The 25,578-nt window shown below is 35.9% G+C and overlaps 1 protein-coding gene across 1 annotated transcript; it reads left to right on the top strand.

Moving 5' to 3' along the window:
- The first annotated feature begins 1,310 nt into the window (after positions 1 to 1,310).
- Positions 1,311 to 24,479, top strand: LOC124167507 (uncharacterized PE-PGRS family protein PE_PGRS24-like). The gene is made up of 7 exons (XM_046545432.1): positions 1,311 to 1,640; positions 1,805 to 1,871; positions 1,959 to 2,047; positions 2,124 to 2,331; positions 6,922 to 7,317; positions 9,685 to 9,780; positions 20,953 to 24,479. The coding sequence occupies exons 2-7, from the start codon at positions 1,845 to 1,847 to the stop codon at positions 22,075 to 22,077; spliced, it is 1,941 nt and encodes a 646-aa protein (XP_046401388.1). The 5' UTR covers positions 1,311 to 1,640; positions 1,805 to 1,844; the 3' UTR covers positions 22,078 to 24,479.
- The last annotated feature ends 1,099 nt before the right edge of the window (positions 24,480 to 25,578 follow it).

Below are 25,578 nucleotides of genomic sequence, written 5' to 3'. Positions count from 1 at the left end.
TATAAAGATAGGACTGATGTGCACCACGGGGGAAATGGGGTGTTTGAGGGAAAGTCAAACTCAAAGTTGCCCAAAGAATGTGCAGTTCTATGTTGATCTTTCCCCAGTTAAAACCAATTAGAAATTGGATTGGGATGATATTTTCACCACGGGTTCCAGTGATAGTGAAAGTGCAGGTGATCACGGTCATCGTCGAAGGTCATCCCTCTAGGATTTCCGATACGGAATTTTTAAGTGACAACCGATCGCAATGACGATGAGCTCGCCTTTAGAGTAGGTTTCAGATATATCGTGTGAGAAAAGCTCCCAAAATGTATTAAATACTCTGTTTGGAAAATATTCACATTTTAATGCTACTTTATGAAGGCTTTCATTACAAAAGTAACTTCTTAACACCTGAAGACGTTGTGTTTATTATATTGATCGAAGTTCGATTGACCGATTCTTTCTGCAGAATAGGAAGTGGCTTCGGGGATTTTGAGTCACAAGATGGTAGATTGTGTTGGAAGTTCGTCTATATTATCGCTACTAAATTGAAACATTGATAGTCTGGCTTCCTCAGAGCTTCCTGTCGCCCTCCAGGCAAGGTATTTTATAAGTTGAAAGTATCATCAAAGAAGCTCATGTGGCACATAGCTCACTTCAAAAGTAATTTCAGATTTGGTTAGTACGATAACACCAGCATTTTTTTTAATTTGACCGGTTTACCAGCACTTCCTCAAAACATCCGCAACACTACGTCCTATAATGCTGAGATATAACTTCATCATTAGTCACCCAATGTTTACAAACAGTTTATTGTGATAATAATAACAACGCCTACTGACGTCCTTGATCAATTATTAAATCTCATTCAAGGAACTATAAGACGAGGCGGATTTCACGGAATTAGCAAATGTGAAACTATTGCTTTCTAAACATGGGAAAGACGTCAATTTTAGTGCAAAGACCTCTTTTTTCAAGACTTCAATGTCAGCCGCCAGATTCTCAACGAACTTTTTGGACGATTGACACTAAAGGCATTTCCAATAAATATCACGCGACTCGCAAAGAACTGTTAGCGATAAATCCTTAAGGCCCGTACATTTAGAGTGGTATATATTCGGGACAGAGTCACAAGGTATGAACTTATCACATGAATTAAAGGATATTTCGCAGCCGCTACACGAAAGTATACACAAGTGCTGGGCGCCATATTGAATGTTTTGCATTTCAAGTTCCCCATCAAAGCGCTCACTGAGCATTCATCCAGGGGGGAATGTGATCGCTCAGTGAGCGCTGACGTCACTGTCCGCTCACTGATCAGGGAGCGATCACTCCCCCTGGATGCACCCATTTCTGCCTCTGACCGGAGACCGAGAGAAAGCTGACCGACTCACAATCAGGCGTGATGAAAAAGGCAACGGTAAGGTTCGCAGACACGGCCCTACCCCTTCCACACGGGTGCTCACTCATCGTTGCCACTCAACCCACTCTGCATGCCTGCTCCCCTGCTCATACCTCAGTCGTGACGTCATCCTCAAAACATCTGCAGCGCGTAATTGGAATCTCATACGAAATACCACAGAAATGTCGCATGATTTCATCTCTTTAATTGGAATTTAAGGATTTGACGGTCTCAGACTCCTCAGACTGGTGTTGTACGTTTATTATTTGCTACTTGAGTACTTCTAGGGAATGGAGTCTTAATTAAGTTTTCTTATGTCATATTATAGAAGTTCTCTTTGGTGTGATGAATGGTAATTTTTGGTCGTAGGCAAAAATCATGCAACCTCTTGTTTAACTTGTTCATTGCTGATTTCAGTATTATCACTGGTGATTCAACCTTTAATCTTCATTTGAGAATGGCGTCTATGCCGATTTATAATCCAGTACGTATGCATGTCATTATGGTCAATAGAAACGTAAGTTTAAGATTTTATTTATTTGATTATACTCATACTATGGTTGTATATTAGCCTGTCCCCTATGTGGGGTACATAGACAGTGGATTTGGACCCGGAAGAATGGTCAGGATACAAGGGGGAGTGTCTTCTGCTGCACAAAGGTAACTGTTTATTATACCTCAATTGATATATTTAAATTCATTCCTTTACGTAGATGATCACGGTCAAATTTTACAGGTTTGCCATCAACCTGCAGTGTGGTCCGAATACTAATCCTAGAGATGACATCGCCCTCCACTTGTCCCCGAGGTTCATGGAAAACTGCGTAACGAGGTCAAGCCTACAAAATCAGTCATGGAGTGGAGAAGAAAACCATGGTTCCATGCCATTGAGTAGAGGTCAAAACTTTGAAATCATTATATTGTGTGATCCAGCTCATTTCAAGGTGAGCTGCGCAGCTCTTTGATAGCTGATTTCCTTCTTATAATTAGTACTACGACACTAGGCTTAGGCTTCCTAGTGCACGCTGAATAGGATTTTGGTACCTGCAACTTTACCTTACTGCTCATTGGCAGACGACTTCTTTCGTTTGATAACGACTGCCTGCACGTGAGATGTAAAGTGCTAGTGAAGATTTCATTTTGATATGCTATCCATTAACAAAAATTGGTAGGCTTTTCATAATATTCATATGTAATTAGGGGTATTTATGTACTTTCCGGGCACGCGTCTTCTTGCGATTTTTTTCGTCCAATACATTCATAACAGTGTCCTGATTACGAAAATGATATTTTTTTGTGGCGGAAAACCTAATTAGGTTTGTCAGTGATATTTTCCTACAAATTCAAGTACAGGCGAGTTCCTTTTACAGTGTACAATGTAAATTTTGAAGGATTCTTCTGAAGATTCTAAATTTGAAATTAAATTCTAAAGATATTAAAGATTACCTCACAACTTAGAATTGAGACGACTTAATTACTTATGCAGCAGTTCCAATATCCTGACTACATGGTAATTTAAATAAGATTATCATTACCTTGCCAAAAGCCGTGGATGTCCTTGTATCAATGTCATTCAACTAGGATGTCAATTATAACAAGTGCTGAAAATCTGAGTAAAAATTCTTGCTGTCAAGATCAGCTTTCCAAAAGTTTTTATATTTGGCCGCCAGGCATTGAAGACTTTCTTTTTTTGCAAATTTCTTTGAATTTTGAAATGGAAAGTTGTTATTAATCCTGCTTCGAGGTTTAACACTCATGAGATAAGGAATACTTGCTAAATGTTAAAAAAAAATATTTGTGGTATCATTAGATGCTGTGGTTGTGATAAGAATTAAATCTGCCGAAGCAGTGGAAATAAAGTCTTCTGACCATGTGGGGCTACACTTCAGAGGCAGGGGCAACGTTACTGAATTTTTTAACTCTGCGTCTTCAGAATGGGTTGCATTTTGGGAAGGGTCGATAGAATCAGGACCTTGCCATTGCAAACACAATGAATTAGCCTTTGGAAGTGCAATGAAGTCTTCTTGCCTGTATATTTTTTGAAGGTGTGGGAACTTTGTACGTCATACCCTCATTTAAGCAGAGCGAACAACCACCAGCGAAACTCAGATGAGAGAGATTTAACCCATTCATTTAAAAGAGGTGATGAGCCCTCACCTTATGTCATGTGCATCTACCAAAATACCCTTCATAATGTGATTATTATTACTATTAATTGCACAAAATACATACATAAATACATGATTGCACATACACAGGCAACTACCCATTAATTATTAAGATATGGCATGTATACAACAACAAGAGAACCAAGTTAAAAATGAAGATTTAAATAAAATGTCAATGCATCAACACAACAATAATGAACATGACAAAAAATGAAAGGAAAACATTTCATATCTGATATATTGTTCCTTAAACATTGCATAAACTTCGTAGCCTTCATGAAAAAATATCTATTACAGGAGGAAGTTCATTTTCTTCCCTCAGAATCCTAGCAGTAGGGCTGTGGTACATATAATTGCATCTATAAAATTCTTTATGGCATAAAGACTTGCTTCTGGTAGCATGAGATGGTATTTGTAGGGATACTAATTTCAAAAGTTTGGAACTAGAAATACTATTATTTAATAACTTATGTAAGAACGTCATATCTGCCATGATGCGCCGTGAAGATAGAGTTGAAATTCCTAAGTCCATGTGTGCATCAGGGTAAGAGATATTATTAATGTCAGCACCGACTTTGTGCATGCATAGCCTAATAAAATGTCTTCAAACTTTTTCAAGCCTTTTAATATGACACTCATGAAATAGTGACCACACAATAGGGTGGTTTCCTATTATTTTTTTATTGCCTAAATTGAAAGATTATTACTCCTGGAGTACGCATTTCACGCTCTTAGATAATCGAATGACGATATCTATTTTTCGCGATTAAACGAAAAGTGAAAAATTTCAAGCATGCGCAAACGCGACGGCTAAGTAGGAATGATGGAAAAAGTCCGTGTGATGTCGTTCTGGTTCCCGTTGCCACCCTGTGAGGTGACCTTGAGGCAAGGCTTGAGTGCTGATACGTCGTAGGCTGCTAGCAGGTAGCGCTTGGCTTAAATAAGGATTATTAATACCCTATCATACGAAGGAAACTTTCCGAACTTAGGCAATTTTAATGGATGATTATTAAGACATGTTAAGTAACACAAGCATGGTAAATAGTGATTTGATGCAGGTTACATAAAAAATATCTCTGTTGAATCTGGTTATGAACTCTAGAATTTTATTAGTTCTTTTAGAAATAGTGTCAAAGTATTTGTCAAAAGTCACTGTGTGTGTAAATCATGTGCCCAAATCCTGATGATAGGATGTGATGAGAGGATTGCGTTCAAGCTGTTGCCAGCTAGTATTCTGCTCTGTAACTTTTACTTGCCTAGGCCACTACATACATAGCATTGGACTGCTAATATCACCTTTTTCATCATATCTTCAAAGCATGGAAAACCAATCTAGTAAAATAAATCAAAAAGAATTTTTGTTAGTTACACATATTCTACCCTTCAAGAATTCATTCAAAATTTAGCCTTAATTCAACCCACATAAAAGCTTGTATTTTTACCCATTTTTATTGCATTTCAAATCAAAATTATATCAGACTCTTAAGCTAGAAATGGTTGTAAATATTTTAACTCCTCTTCTAAATTTTAACTAATATCATTTTCATGATTCCCCATATTTAAATGCAATCACAGTGGTAAACGCTGCTGTGCATGGCACAGGTAATTGCCCTTTGATGTATGTGTGAAGGTGCAGTCAAAATTGCATCGTCTAAAGTGGAAATTTTCTAGAATGCAAGATGGCAAAATAGTCCCTGTTCTAATTTCATTCAAGCATTTGTGCAAATTCTTGCCATATGGAGAATGAAAATCAGTTTTAACCTGCGAATTAACGTACCCGTGTAAAAACTACCTTAACACGTTGCGTACCGGGGTATTTAAATTCCTAAGAATTCTGGGTGGAGGTGTTGAGAATGGAAATATGTGCCTATTAGGGTGTAATGCCTTTGGTTTAAACATGGTTAAAAAGCTAATGTTTTGAGTATAACTTTACCCAATCAAACGTTATTAAGCATCAATTCATTATGAATAGCGAACAACAACTGAAAACGTACTAATGAATGCGTATTGTACGCTTTAAAATTGTTTAGGTTGACTCGCCTAAATGACAAGAATCTTCGTCATCCGTCCGGAACGTTCGGGGAAAAAATGACGAGAATTCTCGCCTTCCGTACGCAACATGTTAATGACCCCTTGTGGGCAGGACCGAGACTTCACTTCGTAACCATGAAAACTTTTTAATGAAGTTATTGGTATAAACGATAGTCTACTGTAATGTGCTTAATTTTCGCTTATTTACTGGGTGTGAAAAGTATGAGGAAGTAATTTTATATCATATTGCCATGCGATTGGTGGTATAACATATTAATGCAATACAATTCCATTTTTCATGTCGCGATTTTACTTATTCTGACTCAGCTGCTGTTTATTTCTCGTAATTTTTCGCGCAGTATAAATCTCATATTTAGGACATTACATTATCAATAGTCCAGATAAATACATAATTTTTCATCCAATGTGAAAATACTGTCGTCTCATCAAGTTGATTTTGTGACTGCATATATTTAAACTGTTTCAATGGTAATTACACAATTTCATAGGTTCAGTCACATTTTTTAATGCTGCTGAGTCAGCAGAAATCCACATTTTAATCCACACGCAGTTATGTTTTGATTTAATATGGTCCGGAACGTTCAGGAAAAAAATTATGAGAATTCTCGCCATCTGTACGCAACGTGTTAACACATTCAGTGCGGAGCACGTCAAGTGTCGTGGTCCCATCCAAGCCGAGATATGGGGCATGTCAATTGACATGCTCTGCCCGTCAGGCCAGGTGCCCTTTCTCCCCATCTGTACATGTCTAATATTCACTTCTGAGTCTTCCGATCGAGTGTATGGCCTTCATCAAGCTTCCCTCTTTTAAACCGTGTGCGCCGTTTGTGAAAAGCTGTATTTGAACGGAAGTTATGGCACGGAAACCTCCATCTATTTTTCTTTCTTATTTTAACGACTAATTTTGACGACTGTAATGAAAATCGGGCTCATATTGAATGTGTTAAACCACTCTAGTTTGTCCCCACTGCCAGTCAGAGCAACTATGTGTTCTGCTGAGTTTGAGCTTTAGATGTTGCTTTGATAGGTTCATGCTTTATGTGTTTGTTAGAAAGCTTATTGTATTTGTGGTGTTATTTCCAATTTTTCCCACATTTTGGGATGATTTTTGGACCTTACCATCTCATTAAAAAACTGTGAGCAATAATTAGATCGTGAAAATTTGCATTCACAAAAATCAGGAACCCTACCTTTTAGTCTCACTTTGGGTTGCTCGACACTTAGGTGGCTATGCTGCTAATTATAACTACAGATATTTCCCAGCATCCTTATTTTTTCTCATTGTGTATTTCATTTCGCCTCTATGTTTCACAGATTGCAATCAATGGTCAACACTTCACAGAGTACGTCCATCGCATACCATTTAGTCGAGTGAGTCATTTGGCAATTGATGGAGATGTGACTATAAGCCTCATCTCGTTTGAGGGGGGCTACGCTCCTCCACCTGTGGCTGGAAATGGAGTTCCTGGTTTTGCTCCTGTTCCTCCAATGCCATCACCAGGAATGATGCCAGGTGCAGCTCCTGGGGCTGCCCCCTACCCCTCCCAGCCAGGGATGCCTTATGGTCAGCCAGGTCCGGTGCCAGGATATGGACCTCCCCCAATGTATGGAGGAGGTGGTTATGCACCTCCTGGACCTCAACCCTATGCCCCCTATGGAGGATATGGTGGATATGGCCATGGCCAACCACCTCCCCCTCCAGGCTATCAGGTTGGTTTCGTTTACTTTCCTCACACTAACTCACTCAGTGCTGCAGATCGCATTTATGCAATGACGGCATTTATGCAATCTGCAGCACTGAGCACGTTATTTATGTTTGCTATAGCAATCTTCATACAGCTAAATTCACTTACTCATTACTAACTTTGTGGTATTCTATTATAAGTTTTCTTGGATTTTACACAATTACTTTAATTTGCACCTGAAGACGATGATAATTCATCGAAACCCGGGTCGCGCTATGTAAAAAAGAAGTGGTAAATGTAATAGTGTAATATCCAAGAAAACTTCATACAGCTGTCATTTTCCACCTTTTTCTGCTCCTAAAACCCCCTCCTCTCCATCCCTTGGGATGAATTTGCCTCACAAATTATTTTATTACTAGCAGGCCACCCGGCGTTGTTTGGGGAGTACAGTGGAACTTGGTTATAACGGCATCGGCTGTAACGTCAACTCGGGTTTAACGTCACATTTTATACAGACCAGCCAAAATTGAACATTTTATGTTGTACGAAAACCTGTTTATATCGTCAACAAATATTGCGACGCTCGGGTAAAGCGTCAAAAATTTTGCGGTTCTTAGGTTGCAAAAGTGGTAGTGTGATTGTATTATGTCCCAAAGTTCATAGAAACCATGTGTAGAAACATCAAAAGCAAAAACAGGTCACAAGCTGGACGTTGAGCTGGTGACGGGATGCAACTCTTTTGTTTAATCAAGTCTGGACGGAGCGGGGGCTGTCCCGCATACCTGGGTCTTATCCCTTCCCACCCCTACATTCTACAAGGTCACTGACACAGGCACACAGGTATTGTTTGTTTCGTTAGTTACGGTAGATCATCAGTCACATCACAGTAAACAGTGTTGTATACAGCAGAACATTTGCGTTTTTACTTTGTCCTGTCACTCAGATTTAAGGCTGCTTTTTTTATTATGTCACTCAGATATAACGTTAAAAATCTTCTGGTCCCTTTGATGACGTTATAACCAAGTTCCACGGTATATTACCCACAGAAGTAGGGAACTTGGAATTTATGTTCACAGAGTAGGATTTTTAGGTAAAGGAACAAAGCTGGTATGGTGACGGCATATAGATATCAATTTGTATATACAGGTCATACATGAGGTCAGCTTACACCCCGCTCCACAACATTGATCGTTATGTGTGTATGTAAGTGCGTAGACAAAAAATGTCGTGTGAATGCATACCCCTAGTAATAAGGTTTGCACCAAGAAGATGAATAGGTAATTATAGTTGCCTTTGAGTTTTTTTAACCTTGTGAGAGTGTAAAGAGGTGTGCTTACCAGGCTGGATGTCCAACCACAGATGTTGTATGATGTTACATAGCCAGGGTTCCGTGAAACCCTTAAAACCGTGAATAAGCCGTGAATTTAGTCTACCGTGAAAAAACCTGGAAATAGCCGTGAATTTCATCATAATACCTTAGAAATCTCTCAAACTTGATTGTAGATCTACGATAGACAGATTAAAAGAAAAATCGATATTTCGATCGTGTTTCAAGGCTGCGTCACGTGCAGATACTGTCCATGCATTTTTCTGCACACCTGTATTCGAAGCGCAATTATTAATTGGTCCGTATGCCATGACAGCACATTGACCTTAAGCCTGCGATTGGAAGACATTAACCCTGGCAAAAAATCAGGCACTTCTTCACTTCCCTGCCGCCCTGCTCTCTCCATTTTCCCACTCACACCATTTAGCCAGACCTGAATTTTGCTAACTATAGGTGACTTCATAAGAGATAGCACTTTCATTGCTGCGTTTGAATTCAAGGCATCTGTTGCGTTTGTTACATTTTTAGTTAACGTGCGGCTGATGGTTGTTACGTGATCAATATTTCTACCTAAAATATCTTATCTACAAACCGTAAATTTGATGACATTCATACCGTGAAAACCTGGAAAAAACCGTGAATTTTATAATGTAGATAGAGTGGGAACCCTGATAGCATTCTGTAATGAGAAAATGACACAAATGTTGTGTTGGTTGCAACCAAAAGCAGCGGGGTTGGAGAGCATGACATGCACCTATGTTCTATTTTGGGTCGCAATCTGTGCAGTATTTAGTGCCATATTGAAATGTGTAGCAGAAAGACAAACATATATCCTCTTTTTTATATCTAATTATATTTCCATTGCTGTGGGTAATATCCTGTGGGTAAAGCAATGCTGGGTGGCCTGCTAGTAATAAAATAATTTGCAAGAGATAGAGAGGAAAAGACATTATCTGTTTATACCAAGGGATAGAGAGGAGGAGACATTATCTGTTATGATTTTAAGAACGATCTAATGTTTATTTAGATTGTGTTGTTCATTCAAAGCTTCTCTACTAATTTTAGGCACCAAAATCTGGGGGTGGCATGCTAGATAAGGCAGGTATGGCCCTTGCTGGAGCTCTGGGTGGAGCAGGAATAATGGGAGCTGTCGGTGGAAAGGTGAGTGTGGATTTTTTTATTCTATGTCAACTATGTACGTCATATCAAAGCATCTATTTCCCAGGCCTAATGTTAAAGGAAGCATTGACCTATATTGAGTCATATGCTAATTTAGTGATACATAACTTACTGTGCAGGGCTTGTATTTTGTTGTTTAGTTTCTGCTTACATATTTTTTGTGATTGCCGTTAGTATTTTGTATTTAATTTGTCTAACAACTGTTTGAAGGAGCATGTTTGCCATGTTATTTTATGTAATGTTAGCAAAGGTGATTGTACATGGAGATCAAGGCTAAAGTTTGTAATTAACTGACATATGTGTATTTTTTGTTAAGACTTCTATAGATTATTTATTTTGTTTAGAAACTTGACATAAAGGTGGTGGTTCAGTATTATTAACTCTTATTTATTTTAATATTCCATTATGTTAAATCAGTTGTACCCATTAAAAGGAAGTGTGTATCCTATTAAAATTTTAAAATATTTTTTCCCAAAACCTGGCGGACATGTATTGTAATGTATATTTCCCCTTGTATCATTTATGTACATTCAATGTGTTATTTAAGAATCATCATGCACCAAAAATAATATCGTTGCATTATTTTTTAATTCTTGCTGGTGTAGATAACAGAAAGCTCATTGAAGTACATGCATGAAATACAGCGTGTATGGATGGCAAGGGACATATAACACATTAAATGTTTTATTTACTTTAATTTTTGATTCCAAACGTTAATGCATATTCATGTTTATGCGATATATGCATTCTTTTCACTCAGCTGTTCTATGATATTGCCTAATACATAGTTGAACATGACTTTTTGTAAATTTAGAAACAATTTCTATCTTATTAATCATAAATTATTTGTAAATCAGACATTTTATTTCAATTTCATCTCATTTTGTTTTAACTTATCTAATTCCTTCATGAGAGACATCACAAACCCTCTAATTCTACTCATTAATACCACAGCTACTGAAATCTGTTAAAATCCTAAATCTGGCATCCCGCAAGTCCCAACTGTGCCGAGTTTGCTCAACAGTGCTTCGTAATTCAAAGCATTTGAGTATCAAAGGACTTGCATTTCACGCTTCTCTAGTAGAAATCATTATCATTGCTGCCATGATATGTAGGCTAATGCATGTGAATGAGTGAAGGGTTATTTTGTATTTTTTTCTTGTTGAGGATTAATTTGCTTAAAGATTTTCAGTACGGAAATCGTTGTTGTGCCCCTCATTTTGATGTGTTTTATCTTAGAATTTTGGAGAACTCCGTTGACCTTTTCTCTTTGATATTTCCGTTAGGGCAATTATCTGGTTGATGATTGAGTATGAGAGCAGTAGTGAAGTAATAAAAGCAATAGCTTCTGAGTAGTATTGTAGATATGGATTTTGTGAAATTGTTTCAAGGATAACAATAGCTTGTACCTTATGGTAAAGCTGTTCAGTTCAAAATTGAATTTTTAACAGATTTTTAGGGTGTAGCATTTACTTGTTAGTTAAAATGTGTGGAAGAGGATAGTTGATGTTTATAAATCTCCATGAAGTGTAGATGGCTATCTTTGTTTATATTTAACCTCAATAAGCTTTGTATTATTTGCTACCGGCCTAGTAGAGTACAGACCTTGGAAGTAAAAACTAGGCATATTATTTTTATATTTTTAGAAGCAATGAGATTGCTGATTAACTATCCTTATGAAGGAAGAGTCCATCCCATAATAAAAAAGTTGTAGCTTGGCTGCCATACACATTCTTGTAAGCTTCATTGCTTGTTCATTAAAAGTCTCATTTTTTCATTTTATTTCTTTTATTAACCTACATTTTAGTTTTTTTTTATTATTCTATAAATTCAGCTACCTTATTTAGCTCACATAGCTTTGATTCATGAAATGACATATTATGAAAACAAGTCTTCCGAGAACTTCCAATCAAAAATTTGAGATTTATCGAAGTTAGATCATATCCGAAAATAAAATCTGGTTATTGCTTAGTCCTATCAGAGTAATTAATAAAAAGTAGTGGTCAACTTTCTCTAGACTCTGCCTGTAGAAAAATAGTGTAATTCTTCGATAATTACATGAGAAATTTTTTCGAACAAATAAAAATTTCAAATGATTAAAAAGTATTCAATAAATCAAAAAATTAAAAATATTTCAATATAATCAATCATTCTGGAATTAAGGCTATTAAATTCTAGAGTCTAAGGAATAAAATGTCTATTTTCATCTCCATTTCTATTTTCATCTCCATTTTATCTTTTCCTAGTTGAGCTTTGTATTTCCCCATTGATAGCTAATGTACTTGTTGGTAGCTTTGCTTAGCTGATAAAATTAGTATGCTTTAAACGTAGGATTATGTATTGTCATAATTTATAAGGAAATTTATAGTTGTTATAAATGCATTATTTCCTTCTATTAAGTATATTATCTCATATTTATTGCTGGATACCATAATCAGAGGCAGATTTTTACACTTATGCTGATGTACACATTGACTATTATGGCCCTCTAAATCCCCAGGACAAGTGTAAGCATAAATTTTTCCCTCATCCTACCACCATTTTGGGTTCAGGCATTTTTAATTTAAACAAAAATACTCTTTTGCAACATTTTTTAAGCCCCCCCTAATCCTAAAAAAAAATATATTTTTTTTCCTTAAAGTATATTATGTTTGCACTCCTCTCTCTCCAATCCAATGTCATAGGGCACTGCTCCATTGCTGTCGTAGCAATGTCATAGCTCACTCCTCTTGTACCTAAGTATGTATGTACATAATACATTTTGTGTGATTTATTTATGGAGGGCTGTAATTAGCCTGTTATGTGTCAGTTTCAGGATTTTGAATGTGCCAAGAATTTCTTGCAAAATATTTTTTATTATACTCATTTGTACAAGACAAAAATCCTTAATTTGTGCAATGTTTACTGCCAATATAATCCTAGATGCATGTATTTTACTAAATATCAAGGATCATATTTGCACTAAATAATCACATGCAGTGTTTCCTTGTTTTCAAGTATATGTTTGAAAATCCAAGTAATTGCCTGTTTACTTTAATTTTAGATGTATATTCTGTACATGTATGGAACAGCCATACTTACCTAATTTATTGCTGCTAGTTCATCAATAGACTCACGGTCAGTTGAAATAGCGTTTGAAATCATTGATGTCATCTGGCTATTCAGTTATAGACAATACACTGTATCTCAACTCTTCTTCATAATTCCTGATGCCTGGTTTTAACTTGCCGATAGCTATTAATTAATTTTTTGGTGCATAAGAGATTTGCCTTGCCAAGAGCATCTAGTTTACCAATCTTTTTTCTTTCATCACTGGTAGTTTATTCTGTGGTTCACATTGAAATATGTATAGTAATTACTGATCATTTTAAATGTTACTTAGGTTAAATAAACTAGAGATTTTTAAAACTGCATTCAAAATAATGTTAGGTCTTGTATAAATCAGTATCCATTAATAGTCACAGAATTCAGGTTTTAGAGTGATTTAATTGGTTAGACAGCCTTTTAATGGGCTTTTCTGTAGTATTTTTTTTACGTCCTGATGCATGTATTGAGGCCTGGATACTCAATACAGTAATCCATTTTAGTTAATGTATTAATGCATGATGCAGAGGACTGGGTCTGATGTTCGTAATTTCGTAATAATGAAAATTCCATAATCATGTTTCTTTTACTGTAGATTGGATAGGCATCATGTCAGGATCAACGATTTACTTTGTAATGATGATAACTTCGTAATAAGGTTGTTCGTATTATCAAGAGTCTAATGTATAACCATCCTACTTGTGGGGTTGCATGGACAGAAAATATTTTAATTTGGGTTTTGCATTCGTTTATGGTCTGTTCTTTTCCACAAAAATCAGTCATGCATTCACACATTAACTTTTATGTGTTGATATTTTATGTAACCTTGCCTTTATGATGTCAAGTTTCTTCTCAGATGAAAGTATAAAAGTACTCCATAGCATGTAAGTTTTTGTTCATTGCTGCTGCTTGTCTTTACTGAACTGTTCACACCGGAAGAACGTTGATGATGTACAGTATGATTTGTTTGTACAGATTGGACATAAGGTGATGTACAGTTGAGCACCCTTAATCGAGACAACATGACTTATATGGCCACATTGCGAAGACTATCTAAAGCAGAATAATTTTTGAGAACAGAAACATTTCTTAAAAAATCATTGCAGCAAAACGTGCGGGTTCAATTTTCACTCATTTGTTGTATATTCTTTGTTCATTACATAAGAGAAAATATGAGCTACAATCTCCGGACTTGGACTACATATATCAAGGGAAAATATGTAAAGTTCCTCATTTTATCAGTTTTTTTTCTCACTTTCCATTTCACAAATTACTCAATTCGACAATTTTTTAATGGTTATTTTGAGAATGGTTTATAACAAGACCACCTGCATTGTTCATAGTAAAGAACTCTTTATGTGATCATAGGGAGAAATAGGTTTTCCTGGATCTCTCCATTTCCCGGGTTTTCGCCGCATTTTGTTGTCAGAGATGACAACAGTTTCGCCAGGATTCCGCCAGAATGTGAAAGTGTGAAATAGGTGTCTTTGAGATTTCTCTGCACATATTTTAACTGAATTAAAGGTGTTCAACTGTATTTATGGTGTAAGGGGCTCCTTAATGAACAAAAACTCTGTAACATGAGTGTTTTTGCTGGTAAATTTTCCTCAAGACAAGTTCTTTCTGGAATTTTGGAATTTTAATATGGATTTCCATGTTTTGTAAAGACTGGGAATGCTAGCATTGCATTCTGAGTAAATGTGTAATATTGTCAGTTTTTAGCTGGCTGTTCTTGGCTCTATGCTTTTTTTTTAATTTTAAAGTAAAATATTATCATTCATTTTAGGTTTTTAGAGCATTCCGTTAATATTCCATTTTGGTAAGTTTGTGCCTTGACTGGGTATTCTAATTAATGCATTCAAAGTAAATGTATTTTGATCAATTAGAATTATTTAGGTGTTGTATGGCTAGTTTATATTGATTGTCAAATGTAATTTGATTTTTTTTCTTCGTAATGGTATTTCATATATGTTGCTTAGTCTTTCCTATTCAGATATAATTTTATCATATGTTGTGAGCATTTTCAAATTATGATCAAGTAGGAAATATATGCTTATGTCATCTTGCAATAATCTCTCTATCATTGAACAATTACATTATTTTGTATTTGATTCAGATTTCAGAAGTGCAGAGTAGGTAATTAATTATAGTATTGGCAAGAATTAAATGTCCTGAGCATTGTATGTAGTTAGCTTCAAAAATGTCTAGTGAGGAGACTGAGTGCCATGATTTTAGGTTTAAAGTCAATAATATCTAAATTGTGTTTGCAATAAGGCCTGTTGTGAAGTTGCCCCTCCACTATTTTTTCATTCACCTGGTAAAATTTTTGCCACACTCAGTAATACTTCAGAAGTGCTTGCATATTTTTGCTTATCCTTTTTGATTTCTCTATAGGTTATGGCTGAATACATCCAAAACTCCACAGTTTTTCAGAGAGATGTTATTAGCAGTTATGTACCATTTAGGAAAGTAGAGGCTCATATGTACTCCTATTCATTCACCCTTGGCCATTCAAATCTTGTACCTTTTATTTAGAGATGGGTCGAATAGCAGATTTCTCGAATTCGAATATCGAATTCGAATATTAAATCATTGCTCGAATATTCGAATACCTCGAATTTCGAATACCTCGAATACTAAATGATGAATGCTGGTATGTTTGACTCGGTTGCTTATGCAGCAGGAAACACAAGATTTTGGGGAGTAATTTTGATTTCCTTTAAATGATTCGAACAGGAATTTAGCTGATTAATGAATATTTTAATTTTATGGAAACAATTGGGCATATAATTAATTCAACTAACATCGCTTTACCCTCACTCCTGCTGCCAAGTGCTAGCTGACAATCTGAGGCATTTTGCAAAATACAAGCTCTTTTCCACCGGATTTTCTTCAATTATTTTGTTAGTTTTGTTAGTTATTTTTATTAGTCCATCTTTGGGAGTTCTCACGAGATAAGAAGATGAATTGGAATTGCTATCAGGGAGAAACCAAATATTCTGAGAAAATATCCCTTTGTCTGGGACTGTAACAATAAAGATTTATAGCACCACTCATAAATTGTAACTTGATATATGTTTTCGGAAAAAAATACGGCATCAACTCCGGAGAAGATCTGCTGCTCATATCGAGTTTCGCCAGAATGCTAAGTCTCCGTCGTATTTTGACATTTATTTCTTTGCGTAAAATGCTTAAATAAACTCAGAAATACGTCGTGTTTGGTCTTATTCTTTTTGAAATTACGCGCACATTACTAATATTTCAATTCAATAAAGGTGTAACATCAATTGACGAAAGTCATTCTTAGACACCTTTTGTGCTAATAGATGACTCATGCAGCGGTTGACCTCCACAGAAATGGGGAACTTCCAAGCTGGTAGGAAAAAAAAGGTCAGTGGGGGAGAAAAGGGAGGGCCTGAAAGACGTTTCTATTGTTCTCGTGTAACTTGGTATTTTTTCGAAGCTAAGGTCTTCGTAATATGATCCCTGCGCGAGCTGTGACCTTTTTTTTTATTTCGAAAAAGAGGAAAGCCTCAGAGGGGGGGCTAGTGCTGAATGGAGAGGGATACCGGATCTTGGGAAATGCGCTAATGTAAGTATCCCACGTTACTCACACAGCTGTTGACCTCCAGAAATGGGGAACTTCGAAGCAGGTAGCCAGAAAAAGGTCAGTGGGTGAGAAAAGGGGGGAGGGCGTGAAACACGTTTTTATTGTTCTCGTAACTCGATATTTTTTTTCGAAGCAGGGGTCTTCGTAATGCGATCCCTGCGCGATCTGGGGCCTTTTGTTTGATTTCGGAGAAGAGGAAAGCGTCAGAGTGGTTGAGGCAAGTGCTGAATGGAGGGGGATAGCGGATCGTGGGAAATGCCCTAAGGTTGCTATCCCACGGCACTGAGGATCTCCTGGTGGGGGGAATCGGGGATTTTCGGATTTTTTCACCCGACCATTTTCGGTTCCCCTCGTCGAACTCTTTTCTCCGCTGAAATCCACGAATTTGATGTAATTCGTCAACTTGCGTAAAACGGCGCAGCGAGCACTAAACGACTACAGTTCTCTTCATTTTTCCGAGTCAACTACCAACGACGTGCGTGCGACAGTGTATGACGCGAAATTCAAAGTATTCGAGGTATTCGAGGCGGTACTTTTCGCATAACTATTCGAAACCTCGAATATCGAATACTTTCTAATATTCGAGGTATTCGAGTATTCGCGGATACTATTCGCACATCTCTACTTTTATTTCATGTGGTCGCAAACTCACCTGCTGAAGCTATTTATTCGTTAATCTCAGACAAATCAGAAATTGTAGAAATATTTTTTCTTGAGAAAATAATTTTATTTAGATCAAAATTGTTTTCAGGTTAAAAACTGGATTTTATGCAAGAGTAATCATACCTCTTTATTGTATTAAGAATTGTTCAAATAACGTGGATATTTTTTTCAACTACTGATCTGCGTGATTTGAAAGTATTGTCATTTCATGCATTAAAGGTGGCCTGTTTTCAGGTTTTACTTGTTTATAAATTCAAATTGTGTAGGTCTAATAGCATCTAAGAATATTTAAGTTGCATGCAGGATCAGTATTTATATAAAAACTGTGTTGGTGCCGGGATCAGTATTGAATTAAATTAGGATCCTGTAGGATAAGTGAATTTTTGCTAAAAATTATTTCTTTTTATTTTGTTTCTTCTACAAATATATGTGTGCATTCATTTGAACTAAACTGCTTCATAAAAACATAAATTTTTTGCACCTTGAGAAGCGTTTTCCCCTAGAATTAAGTTAGAATTTTCCACATTTAAAGGTTTTATTTCTCCTCTGCATTCAAACTTTGCCTGATGGTGCAAAAATTAGCTTGATTGTCATACAGATTATATACCATTTATATTACCTATGAAAATTGGTTTTGAAATTGCAAAAAGTGCTGGCATTTAGTGGACAGGAAAGGAAAAGAATGTATATTCTAGCTTTCATAGCTAGCAGTGTAAATATGAGGGTATATAAATGCTTGAAAATGCTCTAAGATAGGGAAATCTGGATTCTTAGGAAATTTATGAAATTATATCGCCAAAATTCTATTATTTCAGAAATATATTTTTTATAACTTGGCAATTAGATTGTCCTGTATTGGAGCATTTTCATTTCAGCCGGTTACATATCACCTAAATTAATCTAATTATGATGCATGGTCATTCTTCTTGGGAATTTAATATGTTGGGAATGAATCCCTTGTTAGGCGGTTAGGGTTTGTTTGCATTAGTTTGAAAATATTTGAATATGTAGTTTTTTCTTCTTGCTGTCATATATTTTTATAATACATTCACTGATATTCCACTCCATTTTATTTAGCAGATTGAGGAGTTCATTTTGCTAGGCATATCAGCATGTGATCTCTGCATGTTTTTCTTAGACATACCAAACAAACCTTTTATAATTAGTATTTACTGATAGATAGAAAGGGGTCACACCTTTCATTAAAATTTTTTCCCCTTCCTATGACTTTATCCTGTCTATTATCAGTAGATTGTGTCTTAATGAATAATTATCCTGCTGGGAATGCATTGCAACCCTTTAAGTATTTATTCTCCTGACATTGAGCTCTCATGTCATTGCATATGATTAAAGACTCCTCTGTGTTGTTTATTTTATAGTTTTGGAACCATAGGTTATCTGTAATCTACAAACACTATAATTTGTGAAGACTTGGTCATAGGAATCAATGGGTTGTTGGTCAGAAGGGACATATCATTACCAAATGGGATTTGAGGTGCTTGAAAGACTATTTTCAAATAATTTATGTACACCACACTCCCGATTATCCAGGCTAATGATGGGAAGGCACAGCACAAATAATCTGAAAACACGAACAATCCAAATTTTCACTTTTATTTCGTGCAATTTTCACAATTTACATAAATAAAACCATCTGTTATTATTTACACACATTTTCTGTTATTTCATATTGATTTCCGGTATTGTAAAGAGATTTTTTTCCCGATCATGATCTTTGTAGCTTCGATGACGCGATTGTACTTGTATTCCTACTGCTCAGTGTAATACCTGGTTTTCGAAAAGTACGTACCCGTGGCTGCAAGATCACGGATTCAGAAAAGTGGTTTTACGAATGTTTCGAAACCACTGTGCGATGCCGGAAACTACACTGTCAGGCACCACGCTGCGTAGTCGCGTCTTGCGCAAGTTGTCCGGGATGCAACTGCGGTGGATCGTGGATCCATGATCACTGATCGGGATTGCACACCGTGATGCTTGGAAAAAAAGGAATATGGAACTACCATGAAGGCAACAGTCGCGCGATCATGCCATCACGCAGCAGAGGTTATAGGAAACCAGGAATTATGGTAAATTGTCTAGGCAGGCGAGTGCATGGCTAGGACTCATGCTGTCTCTACTTCCACTTCCTCCGCTGGCCTTTACTTCAATATTTCCCTTCCTCTTCAGTTTGACCTTGACTAGTCACAGCGTAAACATGCCCAAGTGCGACAAAATATCCGGTTCCCTTGGGCAGTATTCAACCGCATGGGACGCCATGGCAATAATTGCGTATTTGTGATATGAAATATGCAATCGTAGATTACATTTCTCTACGATTAATTTACGATTGCTTAGCCGTTGAAAAATCGTCTAAAATACGTCATGATTTTTTTCCCCTAGAGCAGACATTCAAGAAAACTACACTTTCCTTGTCAGCAAGTAAATAAAATAATCCCATTTAATGAAGGGGATTCTAATGCAAATAATAAGCCCAGAGTAGTCTTGCATTAAAATTTAAATATACTGTGGCTTTTGCATTCCGATTTAATTTTTCCGCAAAAATGCAGAAAACGTCAAAAGAGCTTGCGTGGATAATCTGCAACTAGGATGAACTGCAGTCGGCTAATCAAGAGTCTGCTGTATTATAATTAAAAATTCTTAATTCAGCCGTAGGGTAAATTAGAAATTGAGTTGCCAAATACTCCGTTAAATTCAAAAGTATGGACATAAAACACTGTAGCATAAAAGACATTTATCTGCTGCCACCATAAATATTTTAAAAATTTTCATTTTCCAATAATGCTAAAGTAAATCAAATTTAGTGAAGAAAAAAATTATTGGCTGGAGGATTATATTTAATATGAAGAACTCCTGACCCAGATTTTTTCATATCCAAAGAATATTGATGAATTTCAATTCCTAATCACTTTCACTGACAAGAGTATTTGCAAGCATAGAACAGTTTCTATTAATAATTCAGTAGCCAAAATTATTGAAATGAAACATTTGAACTGATGGAACAACCATCTGTCAGTGGTTACTTTTTAATCGAAGTACTAATTATCATGAATACAATATCTTTGCCTCTAAAAAATGCGTTAGATAAAATTAATGTGACATTGTAGCTGCCAGTCCCTTTGCCCTTCTCTGCATTATCTTCAAGTTTATCTATTTTTCCAAGAAATTTAAGTTGCATCTTTTGATCGTCGTAATTCGATAGTTGTTGGTTGAGGACTATATACTTAGTTGGTCGTTGGTCGAATTAAATAAAAAGTCACTTTTTTCCAATTTGACTTATTTTGCTACTATTTGATGACTTTTTACATTTTTCATTTATAGATCATAACATTACTTGAATTTAATGTGAAATGAAAAGAACTTGAAAATATTTTTGTGGTAATAAATTTTTATTTGCAATGCTCTCAATTCAATAGTTTATGGATCAACGTGCAATTTAGCCATGATATGCCATTTAATTGCAAAGCTGCTATTACTCCCATTGTTATGCTCTGGATGTTAATTTCTTCCCTAGTTTTACCTTAAAGTATGTAGTATATATGCTTAATTTAAGTAGTATGTATGATTGTTTAGCATAGATTCACTCTTAGTGTGGTACATATTTCCTCTTCATAGGTGCTCTGTTTTATTCTCCTTTATCAAATATGGGAAGTTATTGAGGCAACCTATCATTTAGAGCTTAAAACAAAATTGTATGCAATAGAGTGGTGTTAGTGTAAATTTTTGCTAGTGATCCTTGCTGATTTCAAATTCAAATATTCCTATGCCCCCGTCATCAGTACCCCACATTGCCTCAAGGTCATGGTGATATTGGTCAGCAAAGTGGAGGCGGTAGCGGTACCCTGGGAGGTCTTGGAACTTTGGGCACTCTGATCGGAACTGGTATTGCTGGGGCAGCCCTCTCTGGAGTTTTGGGTGGCAAGGATACTCCGTCAACAACCTCTAGCAACAACCCTACCCCCAAGCCTAAAGTCACGGACACTCATCCATCAGGTGGAGGAAGTAACCCGGGGGCTGCTGGTGGCCTGGGCTATCTTGGGAGTTTCATCAGCCCGGGGCTTGCCGGTGCGATCCAACAAAGTTTAATGGGTCCAGATCGTAATGCAGCAACGGATAAGAAATATCCGAATCCACCTCCCCAAGGTGGTGATCCGTCGGCCGGTTCAGCTGGTGGTCTAGGCTCTCTCGGAAGTCTCATTGGCACAGGCCTGGCTGGAGCGATTCAGTCTGGGCTGATTGGTGGCCAGAATCCACAGCAACCAAACCCATATGATCGAAGATCACCAAACCCATATGGGTATGGTGGTCAAGGTCCGTATGGTGGGCAGAGCCCGTACCCAGGGCATAATCCATACGGTGGGCAAGGAGGTTATGGTGGTGGTGCTCAAGGAGGGGGATCTGGTGGTCTTGAATCGCTTGGTGGGTTAATAGGTTCCGGGCTGGCTGGAGCCATAGGGTCCAGATTGTTCAGTGGTGGAACCGGTGGTAAGGAGCAGTCAAACAGGGCAACTAATCTGTACTCATCCAAAGATGAAGAAAAGCCTGTTCACAAATCGGGTGGTAAAATTGATGAAAACCTTATAAGGTGCCTGGATGAGTTGATTGTCTCTCCTGAGGATAAGAAATTGAACAAAAATGTCATCTCGATGGTTGATGCTGAGGCTCCTGCAAGATCATCTCATGTCGACCAAGAGAAGTCGGAAGCCAAAAGAGAAGAGGTGAAGGAAGAAGACTCAGCCAAAAAACCTGAAGAAACAGCTGAACTAACAGCTGATGATATCTTGGCACAGTTTGCTGAAAAGCCTATTGTCAAGCCTAAAAGTGAAATTGCCACAAAGCCTGGAAAAAGAGTTGAGGAGCCTATTGAAGAGATAGTACTCAAACCTGCAAATGCCTCCGAATGAACCATGGTTCATTTCGTTTTAAGAATCTTATTCTTCTGGTCCTTCATGATTATAGCTTCTAATAACCCATGAGCTGATTTTTGGTTTTCTAGTTTCAAATTTCTCCTGAGCACTATTTATTTAATTTGGGAACTAACATTTTTCTCTAATAACGTGTTTTTTATTATGTATATGGGAAAATATCAGCTCATTAGACTGAAGGACGTATATGGATAAATGTTAATGGAAATGTTTATTTTAGGGGTTATTTAATCTTGAGCAATGCTTGGATGAATTTTCCTCAGAATGCATTGATACAGCCTTGGCTTTGAAGTTTCATCACTTAGTGTGTGATGTTCATATTATTTATGCATGATGTTGAGTTAGTACAAGAAAGTATCCTCTGATTTTACTAATGCAGCAATATGATTTTTGAATGTTAATACATAGTTAAGTTTTTCACTGGTTTTATGCTGGGAGATATTTTTGGCCCGGTGTAAAACTTGTGAAGAATTTATTTACCCATCTACACCATCTGCCAGGAAAACCAAAAGCTCTACAACATAGCTATGCTCTCATATGTACTTTGCATGGCACAGGCTACTATCGCACAAATATTTCTCATCTTCCTATCGTCAGTAAAATGTATGGTGGTATTTCTGCCTCTGTTTTTAAAGAAGTCAAAGAGTTCCTATTCATTGATGGTGCACTCAGAAAATTAACGTAGTGCATTAATGTGGTTGTTATGGGTAAAATTTGCTTCCTCATATAGCACTACTAACAGTTAAATCGTCATAATATTAAAAAATGTTGTTAAGCAGTTAATAAATGGCTAGGTTTGGTGACCAAATGACTGAATTGATCAAGTAGAGAGTATCTATTCATACTCATTGTGCCTAAATGCTCACTTTCTATTTTTTCTCGTTGAAAACTTACATTTCTCAGTGGGGAAAACTCGGCCGAAATTGAAATTGCATTTTGAAAAATGTCTTGGTATTTAAAGTTGTATAAATTCTTATGTTAAAATTCTGAAATCTTAGGCAATAATTCCTTTGTAATTCAATATTGCAAATTTTATTATTTTCACTATTATCACCCACTTGTTTGATTTAATACCAGGTATTATATTCAGATTAGATACGTTTAGAAGAGGTCTTTTTAGAGCCAGGATATTTTGTAGATATTTATGTAGTAAAACCAAAAAGTTTTTAATATATGTGATTTAATATAAAGAATATCATTCTAACTTAATATAAAACGTCTTTTACATTAGGCTGTGATTAATATATGAGTGCAAGTTTTACTTCACTCTAGTGTAAATGTCACTAAGTGCTTATAGCTATAACTACATGAGACTGAGTCGATCAAGTAGGGAATCTTTATTCATTTTTCTCCTCTTAAAATTTTGCTTCAATGCACTGCTCATGTTTTTAAAAACGGTGCACATATCATCATATTAATGTATATTATTTTCATTTTCATAGCTTAAAGGTAGGAAATAATCATCATCTCAACAACTGCTATATTCAATGGAATATTAATGAGTAATGAGATGGTGTCAGAAGTAATGAAAATCTAATAAAATTACTATCTATCTCTCAATTCTCACATTTTATTCTTCTCAGTTTATTCCATATGCATTTAAGTGGCAGATCTGAGAAATTCTAATACTACTACTATAAATTATGTACGTAGTAGTGAGTTTGTTGCTAATTATTATGAATTAATCATGGTTTTGTTTTTTTTTCCTTTCATAATCACTTTAACATATGTTTTTTTATTACCACTCATTAATTTTGGAATTTCTTTACCCATAGGATACCTTTTTTATCGGGATTTTTTTAATTTCAGTGTGCTTTTTGTTTGCTTGCTTTCATTTTTATTAATTTTCATTTAAAATACCATGTGTCATCTTAGTATATTGGCTTTCTAATGAAATCATTAGTTATATGTCATAGGTTACTAACAAGCCCACCTGAGCCGTTTTTAGCATGCCAACGTAATTTAAAGTTTAACTTATGCTTTGGAACTAGATGCTTTGACTTTGGGATTGATTTTATTGGTTATTCGACATTATGGTAGAAAATTAATTCAGCTTATTCATGTTACTTCATCATTTGGTGGTTGACCCTTTCTAATTATGTACTCTATTTCTGTTGTGAACTGTGGTAGTTTTTGTTATGAATCTCCTTCGTTCTTTTGTCCTATTCCTTGGTTTAATGTTTCAAGTACATAATTTCTCTTAATACTTGTGGATTTCTGTTGTCTGATGTTTCTTATCCGTGTCAATGTCATTGAAAGTCTTACTTGAATTGCAATAAAACTTTACACACAGCACATGAAGAAAATGGGAGGCAAAGGTATGGGAAAGAAAGCCCTGAAGTATGGCGTACCTGTGGCCGGATTGGGTATAGGAGCATATGCCCTTAAAAAAGGCTTTCACGGTGGTTGGAGTAGTTCCAGCAGTAGTAGTAGCGAAGAAGAGTGAATAATGTACTGGATATATTTTGGTATTTATTTGTGAAATGATGTTGGATTGTTATGAAATGCCCCTAAGGTAGTTTGTTGAAAATTTTTCATTGTAAATATGATTCATTTAACTTTTGTTTTTGGTGATTCTTTTTGTCAAAAAAGCAAACGTCCAGTCATAATTTTTTTAATTCACTTCATTTCATTTTCTTGTCCTCTTTCATTCATATTCATTTTTATATGTACTCTATATTTATTTTATCAACTCCTGGTCGTGTGCATACTCAGCTTATTTTAAAGTGAGATCATGTTTGACATGCTTCTCACAAAATTGTGTTTAACTTAATTTAGGTGTGGTTAGCATATACTTTAATTGTGAATTCATTATCAGGTGATTGATAATTAAACTAAAATATTAAATGAAATCATATATTAACAAAATGAATAATTCATAAAAACTATTTCCTCTATGAATTTTCACTTCTCAATTTTTGATCATTCACATGATGTAGGAAAATAAATGCATCCATTGTGTTCTAAGTTTGGCTCATTGTAGGAAAATGCTCATCTTTTGCCTTATGAAATGAGACTGGAAAAAAATTTATTTGGAATTTTAATACATTTTGAATAACATTTTTGTCACGAATTTTTGATTTCTGTGATGACTGTATACATTGGTTGTGTGTCAGAGAAGATCCTAATTTATCCATAATGTAGCTATTCTTTTAATCAATAACATGGTTGGACTGGTAAATTTATGTAATATCATTTTATTCCATGCTGAATTTTGTGAAATTTCTTCAATTTGTTGTCCTTAATTGTCAATAAATGTCTATTTTTAAAATGGAATTTATTTTATTTTATGATCTTTGTTTCTTTTTGGCTTAACAGTATGCCTATTATGCAAGCTTATGAATTAATATTTTTGTTAATTTTTTCCTCAAGGGATAAAATATAATGCTAAAGATGAATTAAGGACAATGTTATGTAAATTATCAGCCTTGGCATAAGAATGTGGAATTCCAACTAGGCTTTCAAATATATAACTCGGAC

The sequence above is a fragment of the Ischnura elegans genome, chromosome 11 (genome assembly GCF_921293095.1).
Source record: "Ischnura elegans chromosome 11, ioIscEleg1.1, whole genome shotgun sequence".
Taxonomy (NCBI): Eukaryota; Metazoa; Arthropoda; class Insecta; order Odonata; family Coenagrionidae; genus Ischnura; species Ischnura elegans.
This window is presented reverse-complemented; position numbering and strand designations above follow the sequence as displayed.